At 45.2% G+C, this 10,000-nt stretch overlaps 1 protein-coding gene across 1 annotated transcript in view; it reads left to right on the forward strand.

Moving 5' to 3' along the window:
- The window catches only part of rimbp2b (RIMS binding protein 2b), a 76,454-nt gene that overhangs the window by 61,582 nt on the left and 4,872 nt on the right, over window positions 1-10,000 (forward strand). Inside the window, 8 exon segments of the mRNA XM_029439018.1 lie at window positions 1-88; window positions 313-474; window positions 3,746-3,854; window positions 5,752-5,945; window positions 6,089-6,257; window positions 6,779-6,882; window positions 7,926-7,997; window positions 8,567-8,701. The exon segment at window positions 1-88 is cut by the window's left edge and continues 15 nt beyond it. Of these exon segments, the coding sequence (XP_029294878.1) occupies window positions 1-88; window positions 313-474; window positions 3,746-3,854; window positions 5,752-5,945; window positions 6,089-6,257; window positions 6,779-6,882; window positions 7,926-7,997; window positions 8,567-8,701 (1,033 nt within the window).

The raw sequence follows: 10,000 nt of genomic DNA on the forward strand, positions 1-10,000 counted from the left end.
GGAGGAGGATGGCTACGACTCTCCTCATGCCAGGAGGAGAGGAGCCTCGGTGGATGAATTCCTCAGAGGCTCAGAGCTGGGCAGACAGGTACTTAGTGCTCAGACAATCAGTGAATGTTTATCAGTTGTTTATTTACAAAAGCACTTGTATGGAGGTGTCCGAATCTCAAGGCGACATCAGTCATGACACTTGTCTTCGTCTCTTTGGTAACGGTGACTATTGCCACATAATCCAGCATAAAAGATAAGAATATAAAACGTGGAACTTGTTGCTCTCTACCTCATACGCTCCTCTCTCTCCTTTCCCTTTAGCCACAGCATCACCACTACAGCCACAGTGAGGAGTACCACACAGAGAGTAGCCGAGGTTCGGACCTGTCCGACATAATGGAGGAGGACGAGGAAGATCTTTACTCTGAGATGCAACTGGAGGAGGGCCGTAGGCGCAGTATAAACTCTCACAACACTCTTAAGGTACAAACTGCACACCTTCATTCTGTAGTGACCGGAGGGAGGGAGGGAGGGAGGGAGGGAGGTTCTTGCCACCTGCAGAGGTACCTGCTCTCTCTCACAGGCTCTACAACCAGGCCCGTCGTGGCTTTGCCTGGCTGAGCTCCCCTGGCTTGTGTTAGCTGAATCAGCCTCCCCACCCCTGCTCCTACACCCGGTCGCTCCAGCACTGCTTTAGTCAATCAAGGCTGAGCTCATGGGAATGGCTGTGTTTACCTCACTGTACCGCATGCTAAAGGAGCAGGCCTGTAAACTAAACGCAGAATGTTTTGTGATGGTTTGCATTGTGATGCTCTTTATGCTGCACCAAAGGAGTGTTACAAGTGTTTAAAGTCAAGTGTGATATTGAAGTGCAAATGTTAATACACTGTACTGTATCGAAAGGGTCACGGCATATCAAGTGCATATGGGAATCTCATTTAAGTGAGTACTTAAATGGAAATATTCACGCTTGTGTATGTCCGTCATGTCCTAAAGTTTAATTGTTCTATCGTCAATGTAAATGTTAACATTGTCTGTACATGATCCTGTCTTCATTTGGTCGTCAGTGGGGATGTCAAGGCAATCATGAGAGTGAGGGGTGCTGTAGTGGTCCTCTGTGTTATATTAGACTTGCTACTATAAGACAATACAAAGTCAGATTTGGTAAGATTGTCCCTGTTATTGTTCAGTTAAATGTGTATTCACCTAATGCTGCATCTCCTTTTGGTCATCACCATCTACACGTTGCACTTTATCCATCTGCCTTATACTTCTGTACTTGTTTTAAAACATGTATAGTAATAATATATTTATATTTTAATTAGATAGATAGAAAAAGTTAAATCTGGATTGTCAAATTTACTTCTGCTGTTGTTTTGTGTGAAGGAAGTTCTGTATGTTTCTCTACATCTTAAATTGAGTCCTTATACAGTATGCAGCGGATTCTCCCACTCACTCAGCTCCATAAGTTTTATTAATTCATTTCATCTGCATTGATGTTTTCATTTATCCCTCACCCGGGACACTAACTCTAACTGTCACTTACCTTTTGTTGGATATTTCTTATTACTCACAAGCAAAATTCCCTTTTCCACACGCTCAGTTTACCAGTTACCACTCCACATTTGAGCCTTCTCAGATTCCTGTACAGAGCATGCCATTTTCCTCCTCACGGAATGAGACTGCACGTCTTACTACATTGCCACAATTAACTAATTCTGTCTTTATTTTGTCTTTCCCCCCCATCTGTTCTATTCACATACTGTGTTGTTTCCTGCCTGTTCTAAAACCTCCGAAACAATCGTTTCAACCCTCCTCACAAAAATCTAAACTGAACCTTTTGAATTGAACTGTGAACTTGTGGACCTTTGCCTCCTGCTCATGACTGAAGGCATATTACAAGCGTCAGGACTTAGAGGGGGAAAGAGACTGCTGGGACCTCCAGAGGGAGGTGGTGAAGCAGAAGTCGCTCCGCAGCAAGCGTCTCCACAGCATCCCGGAGGTGGCTGAGGAAGAGGCGGACTGCGTGGACAGCATGGGCCAGCGACGCCCAGAGGGCGGCCGGCCAGGGACGCCGCACACTCAGCGGAGGATGTACCCCCATGACGGCCACATGAACAACCATCAGGCCCCCAGCAAGAACTCCCACCCCCTGCAGCGCCAGCGCTCCTCCCCTCGCTTCACTGACAGCCGCTATTGTTACAGCGCGGACGACCGCAACTTGGTACGACCCAACCGCCAGAACACCAAGAGTCCTGACAGTGGTTTGGACTGCGGCAGTGAGGAAGAAGGCTCTCTAGGCCGAGGTTACCGAGGGTACTACACTCATGGGAGCCCCATGCGGGGGCCCGTTCACATCATTCACTGTGAAGGCCCGGTAGAAAGGCGTGCGTTGGCTATGGGCCGTAAAAGAACTCTGTCTCGCCAGTGCAGCGTAGAGGAGGAGTTCTCTGACATCCCAGTGACTGCAGCCAAGTCGGTACACAGGGGTGACTTTAGGAACAGGGAGCACTTTGGGTCTTCTCGGGAGGTTGGGCCGCGAAACTACTCCAGGGAAGGGGCCCTGAGCGAGGGCAGGCTGGACGAGCTGGACAGGGTCTATTACAGCCCCCACAGGGAGGCTAGGGCCCACTCTTTGTCCAGGCTCAACCGGGACCAGCCGCTGGTGTGTGATTCAGACTTTCTGCTGTACTTTCCATCAGCAAGCTGCAGCCATTCTGTTTTCTTACTGTTGTCTGTTTTTCTTTATGATTACCCCCGTTTCTTTCTTTCATTTGGCATTTTGTTTTTCATCTTACGACACGTTATCACATGTTCATGGTTGGTCTGACTTGATGTTTTGTTTCGTGTGAGTGACTTTGCTCGTACTCAGAATGTCAGGTGGATTTTAAAGTAAAGTTTTGAATTACCTAAAGGCCATTTAACTAAGTTTTGACTTCTTATGTCTTTGAGGGGAAAGGTTCCATTTAAAGGAAAGTGCTGCTCCCTTCTTCCCCTGCCCTCTCACTGCCAGCTGTCGGCTTCATTTGTTGCTCTCCATGTCTCGCCCTCTAGAGCTGCAGCCGTATCGCTCCACCTTGTGCTTGAAGCTTTAATTCAGCATCTCCTGCCTCTCATTGCTTCACATTCATTATTAGGCCAGATCAAGACTTCTGCAGCCTGCGGTGATTCATTTAGTCTTCAACCCATACGCATCATCTCTTGCTTGTCTCTTTCACTTGTTTCAGCAGTTTTCACATGCTAAATGTTTTGATTGTTGTGATGCAACGCCCCAGGCTGAAGCTATAATGGCTTTGCCCATCTTACTACATCTTTATCCATTCTCGATCACATTCTACCTCAACTGTAACTCTCTTCACTTGCACTCTTTCTCTCTATTCTTTACTCATCGTGTCTACTGTGCTGCCATTTGCTTTCTGTTCTCATCAAGGAGCTGACATGCACAGAACAAAACCAACCAAACAAATGGTCTTTAGATAAACATCTGCCCCTTTCTGACCCCCAGTCCATGTTGTTGTGTTGGGGGTTGATTTAATTTACTTGTTTTGATGGTTTGTTGGGTTTTTTTGCCTTTATTGTTTTATTTGTACTATTATTTTGCCTCCCTAAGGACAAATGGAAGTCACATCATTTGCCCTTATGGTTTTTTCTGTTGTTTTAACAGGATTGTGGGATTCTTTTTAAAGTTTACTTATCTTCTCAATGCAGGCGGTTTGTTGTTCCAACTTCTCGTCTTTTGTTTTTTACTCTAAAGATCATTGGGAACTCCTCATCGCATGGAAACGCTGACCGACTGGACCACTCGGGGAGGAGGCCGGTTCACATCGGCAACCCCCCTCAGCAACGGCAAATCCCATCCATTGGTTAGTGAGGTCACCACACGAGGAGACGCGTCATCCCCACCTGCAGGGCCACTGATGTTTGTGCTATTTATACCATGTGTTACCCTTACCCATGTGAGCCGAGCTGTACATCTCTTCCATAGAGCTTAAACAACCACGTAGACCTTTATTTTGTGGGGTGTTTGCACACCCTGTAGATGTCCATCCTCACGAGCTGGAATCGCCAAATGTTCACATGCAGTTTTGCAGGAAAGTTATCCCAGATACACTCCCTATGCCTGTGCCTACTGTGGGTTAACATGTTTACATGACCAACCAATTTGACCTCCCCGCAACAGTGCAAGCATTGCTGTTTTACACCCAGTGACTCCAGAGTGAAACCTGTTGCCTTGTACACCCCCCCACCTCAGGGCAACCTCATCATCCTACTGTCTCAGCATGAGTGAATGGGCCATGGGGTAGAGCAGAGTGTGTGTGTGCGGGGGATCTCTGACCGTAACGTTGTGATTGGTGTCTTCTGTAGAGATCACCATGGACAGTAACAGTGAGGGGAGTGAGGGGAACCTCTCACCCGTCAAGGAGGATGTTTACTATGGCAGTGTAGCTCGGCGCAGGATATGGCGATCTTTGTCCTCAGAGGATCAATATGGTATGTGGTGCAGCTGACAATGACAACTTACCTTCACAATGCCAGAAAAGGCCAAGAATCGAACACACATGCAGTGATATGGTGGCCTTTGTTCTGTGCGTGACAGTTAGCCGCTTTGTATAGTTTAGCTTATCCTAGCTGAATAAAGCTGACAGGGGAAACAAAAGACTGGCCACTTTTCCCGTTTTTTTGGAGAATGAAAATCCCTTCCCTGTATGTACTCCTACTCCTTCAATCCCAAGAAACCCCAACTCACTCCGACTCTTCCAATTCACCCTCCATAACCAGGCCACTCTCCCATCCACCCCACCTTAGCCCTCTCTCCTCTTCTTCAGCTTCTCTGCCGCCTCGTCTTTTCCTTCTCCTCCCGCCTTCATGAGCCAGTAGCCTGTTTGCTTTAATTTTGCATGAGCCGTTTACAATACAGTGAGAAGGAAAGACTGAAGCACATCTTGCACCTTTCAAAAGTCACATTTCAGTTGCTTAGTAAGTATCGGTATCTCTGAGCTATCATTCAGACCATTGAGACATTTGCCATAGTGATCCATGAGAAGCATGGGGAGCTGATATCAGGACCATCCCTTCCCCCTCACTGATATCTGCATTGCCAGGAACTGCTGGGGCATTGGATGTGGTGTCTCCCTTGGGAACGTGCCTCCTTTGCCCGTTTTCCGCTGCACATTGTTTCCAGATGTGGCCTGAAAGCATGACCGTACACCTGCATTTGATGTAGGAATACTCTCCTCATCGTGTCCAATCCTGGGAAAGCATGCATGTTAATCAGCCTCTGTGAGATAAGGCAGTGAAACAGCAATGAACAATAGTGCAGTGTTACTTGTGTCCTCCTGGTGTGCAGTCGTTCAGTTTCCCTTGCACCCCAAAAACTGCTTGACATGTGTTTCCCGTCTGTGCTGTGTTGTACTGTGCTGTCACCGTGCTATGATGTTTAGAGACTGTCACGCCAGCAAGCAGAGATGTGTGAACGAAGAACCCACCATGTGCTACGGTTGTACCGAGCCTCTTTTGTAAAAGCACCCTTTGCTTTTAGTGCGAGAACACAACAGGAGTATCATTTCCAAAGTGAAAGAAATTAAAAAACTAAAAGCATAATTATGGCATTCGACCGCTGGCTCTTTTTTCACACATGCATCTCATCGCCCTCTCCCCTGTCAGCTCTAACAAAGAGACATCTTCTGCTCTCATTGCCTCTACAGCCAGCGTGGCTGTATAAGGCTGGTAGTAGCAGCAGAGGCCTCCTCTATGTTTCAGACGGCTATGGCGTGCGCAGACAAGGGCGGGGACGGCGCACTCCGGATTACTATGACGAATCGGAGCCGGAGGAGACGACGACGACGACGACGCGCGTGTTTGTGGCTCTGTTTGACTACGACCCCATGTCCATGTCTCCCAACCCCGACGCCGCTGATGAGGAGCTGCCATTCAAGGAGGGCCAGATCATCAAGGTGAAGATCTTAGACACTACTAGCTAAAGAAATAGATGTTACATTTCTTATGTCTTTAAATCCCCTAAACTCAAATGTCTTAGCTAAAGCTTTATATGGTACTTGTCCTCGTTTCTTCCCCTGACACTTTGTTGCTCCTTTAGGTCATTGGGAACAAAGACACAGATGGCTTCTACAGGGCGAAGATCCGAGACCGCGTGGGTCTGATCCCCTGTAACATGGTCTCTGAGATCCAAACAGAGGATGACGATATGATGGACCAGCTCCTGAAACAGGGCTTCCTGCCACTCAACACTCCTGTGGAGAAGTTAGGTAAGACTTCCTTCAAGACCAGCTCACATTCTTTCTGTTTAGTTTTTTTTACTTTGCCCTTTGGTCTATTTGACCAACTTAATGCTCTTCTGCCTTTTACTGACACATTTATTCTTTCCTATACTCTTATGTGTTTCTGCTTTCCTGTAAAGTGAACTGTGACCGTTTCAAAGATGGCCGCTCAATAAATCGCAGGTCCAGAAAGTCCAAGAGAGGTCTGTGTCCAGTGAGATGCTCTTCTGCTCTCTGCTTCATCTTTACTGCTTCTTTGCACCCTTCTCACCATCTTTACTCATCTATAAACTGCCTTTAGCTAATTTCCACTACATTTGCTGTCACTAACGTTCCCTAACTATGAACTTAAGAATAGTTTACTTGCAAACCAGGAGATCAGATTGCAAAGTGTGTTGGACTTGCAAGGCCGTTAATGTATCTGGTCATCACATCCTTCAGTAACGTTGTGACATTATTCCCACTGATTAATCGTTTGTCTCGTCTATCGTCACGTTGTCTCTCCGTAGAGAGGAACAGGCGGAGTGGCCGCCAGCATCCCATGTCAACACGGAGAATGGTGGCGCTGTACGACTACGACCCCCGAGAGAGCTCCCCTAACGTCGATGTAGAGGTACTGTCCTCCCGGGGCTCCAGATATTCACTTTGTCTGTCACCACCATCATGTTAACAAAGATGAAGAAGTTCCCTGTTTAGTTTAGTCAATTCAGAATTGTATGGATTTTGGGGGTTAGAGTTATTCCCTCTGTCGCTGAGCTAGATGAGTTACCACTCTCGTGTTTGACCGTTGAGTATACAGCCAGAGGACGGTTAGCTTAGCTTAGCACAAAGACTGGCTCTGTCAGCATCTCTAATTAACATTTAATCTGCACAAAAACACAAATGTAGAAGCGACAAATTGCAGTTTTAAGAGGGTTACAAACTGAGCGCGAGCTAGCTGTTTACACGTCCTCGTAGTACACTGTGTACACTATACGTATACTTACTTGCGTAGTGCGTGAATTTCAACAGGGTAGCTTTGTCTGGAATTCTTCTTCTTCTTCTTCTTCTTCTTCTTCTTCTTCTTCTTCTTCTTCTTCTTCTTCTTCTTCTTCTTCTTCTTCTTCTTCTTCTTCTTCTTCTTCTTCTTCTTCTTCTTCTTCTTCTTCTTCTCCTTCTTCTTCATGGCAAAGTGCAACTGCACAGAGGATTACTGCCGACAGATTAGACAAAGTGTTTTGGTGATCTTTAGACGGGCCGGTGGGCAGGTTTTCAGACAGAACCATGGCAGCTGTTGCTCCCTGCTTCCAGTCTTTATGTCGCGCTAAGCTAACCATCTCCTTGCTGTCGCTTCATACGAGTGGGATCCATCTCCTCTCGAGAGGCAAGATGACGTCAAACTATTCAGAAACGATTCTGGGAAATATGTACAGGTGAATGAGGAGTTAGCATTGTGTAAGATAGAGCATTGAATTACTCTCCCGTGCTGTTTTCTTTGTCCCCCCCCCCCCCCCCCCCTTTCACTTACTCTCACCTTTCTATTGTCAATGGCACCGACACAGTATGAGGGCAACAGACTGAATGAAGAGGTGAGTTGAGGGTGAGGAGGGTACAAAGCTGTCTGCTCTAGTACATGTGATGTTTGACAGAATCTCAAGGCTCTTTCTTCTTCGACAGGCTGAACTGACTTTCTGTGCCGGTGACGTCATCACAGTTTTTGGTGAAATAGATGAAGATGGCTTTTACTATGTAAGTGACTATTTAGAGTTCAATGCATCCTTACAGGTGTACTACAGTAGGTACAGTTTTACATAAACACATCTGTGTAATCATAAGTGTAAGCACCTCCAGGACCTGGGCATGCATTCAATTCTCCCTGTTCAATCATCAGCACAGGAAATATGCAAATGTTTAAGAATGATGTTAATAACGTGTTTTTCTTGCATGCCTCCACGGCGAGCGAAGAATCACTTGCAGGGACGAGTAGCGCGGCTGTGCAACGAGACATAGAAGTGTTTTACGACTTGATAAATGAGACCTGGATTACACGGCAAAAGATTGTTTTGACATAGTTTTTGCAATTCATCAAGACTTCTTTCAGTGTTTGTATTTATCGCTCACCGCGGAGGTTTGCAAGAATATAAAGTATTCCTTATAAACCTAATATAAAACGGGTTATTTAATGTATTGCTGAATCTGATTACGGTTGGAGGATTAGCGTCACTGGATTGTGTACATGAAGACTTCTCTCCCTTCTCTCCAGTAATGTAACTGTTAGCAAGTTAGCAGATGTCTCACTGTCCTTGTGTCCTCCTCAGGGCGAGCTCAATGGACACAAGGGACTCGTTCCTTCCAACTTTCTAGAAGAAGTGCCTGATGATGTGGAGGTTTTTCTCACTGACTCACCATCTCGATACCCCCAGGACACTCCTGCACGGATAAAGACCAAAAGGGTACATGCTCCTTCGCAGTACTAGCCCTCTTGTCATCCATTTACTCTTTTCAGTTCCCTCTTATCTCCTTTAGTACCGTGTCTGTGCGTGCGTGTGTGTCTCATTGAAGTGCGATGGGATTCCTGACTTTGGAGCATTACACTGTAAATAAATAGATGTCTTAAGATCTATGAAAAAAATAAAACTTTAAGACTAATACTTGACAGAGGTACTTTTATTTTCCATGTTTACTGCTGTGAAAGGGGGGAAGTTGTGCATTGTATAATACATCTATTGTATTCATAAAGCATTCTCAATGAGAGTAAAACGGAGGCTTTTTACTTGTTCTGTCATGTCTTGAAAAACAGCAGTTAACACTTTTTGCACACGCATATTTAGCATTCGAACAGATGCTTTATGAATATATTCTGTGTTTGATCTCAAATCATTTATAATAGAGTAAATAGTTTTGTTGTACTGAAAGATGAACTATGTAGTCTGTAGCTTAGCATGTCCTATAGTCCAGATGCATGACCTCTTGAACATTTTATAAAAAGATAAGTCTAGTGTAACTTTTGTATCTGCTCCTGAACGCCTTGTTTTGTATATTGCTTTCTTGTAAAGTAGCACGCAAAGGTCACTTAGCCTATGTTGCCATCGGAGAATAATTTCAGAAGTAATTATTTCCTAAATGTAAATATGTGATGTTATTTTTGTGTTTATTAACAAATAATGCAATTGTTGAAATATTAATAGGTGTCATCAGATATTTCTTTCCGTGTGTTCTAATTTGCCATTTGTCATAGTGCAAACTATTGAAATGCCATCACCATATTGTTTTGTTTCATTTCTTTTTCTCACCCGCTTGGCAAAACAGAAGAAGAGTGTTCATTTCACACCTTAAAGGCTCTGTTTCCGTCACGTAAGTGAGCAACTGAGGATACCAAGGTTACGCTCCCCTCGTCTAATGCAGATGTCATGGGTACCCTTAGCTTCCGGTATGCAACATGTATACTTTATATGACATTCCTTTAGTGCTGCTTTGCCTTTAGGTAGTCTTAGGATTCCTCTTTGTTTCACCAAAACCCTCAATACTGTTTGTTGGTAGGAGATAGTAACCCCAGCCAATGCATTAGACAAGAAGTATGGTATCTTCAGTTGTTTCTCTGAGTGTTGTACATGACAATGTCCGTCTCCTGCGATAAGTCTCCTGCTGTAACTCATGGTAAGCTAAAAGGCCGTTAATAACTAATAACCCACAATTATACTGAGTGTTAACATTAAGACTTTCAGTGCAGTATGGCACGCTGCATCCTAGAA

Source organism: Cottoperca gobio, chromosome 9 (assembly GCF_900634415.1).
Source record: "Cottoperca gobio chromosome 9, fCotGob3.1, whole genome shotgun sequence".
NCBI classification, from domain to species: Eukaryota; Metazoa; Chordata; class Actinopteri; order Perciformes; family Bovichtidae; genus Cottoperca; species Cottoperca gobio.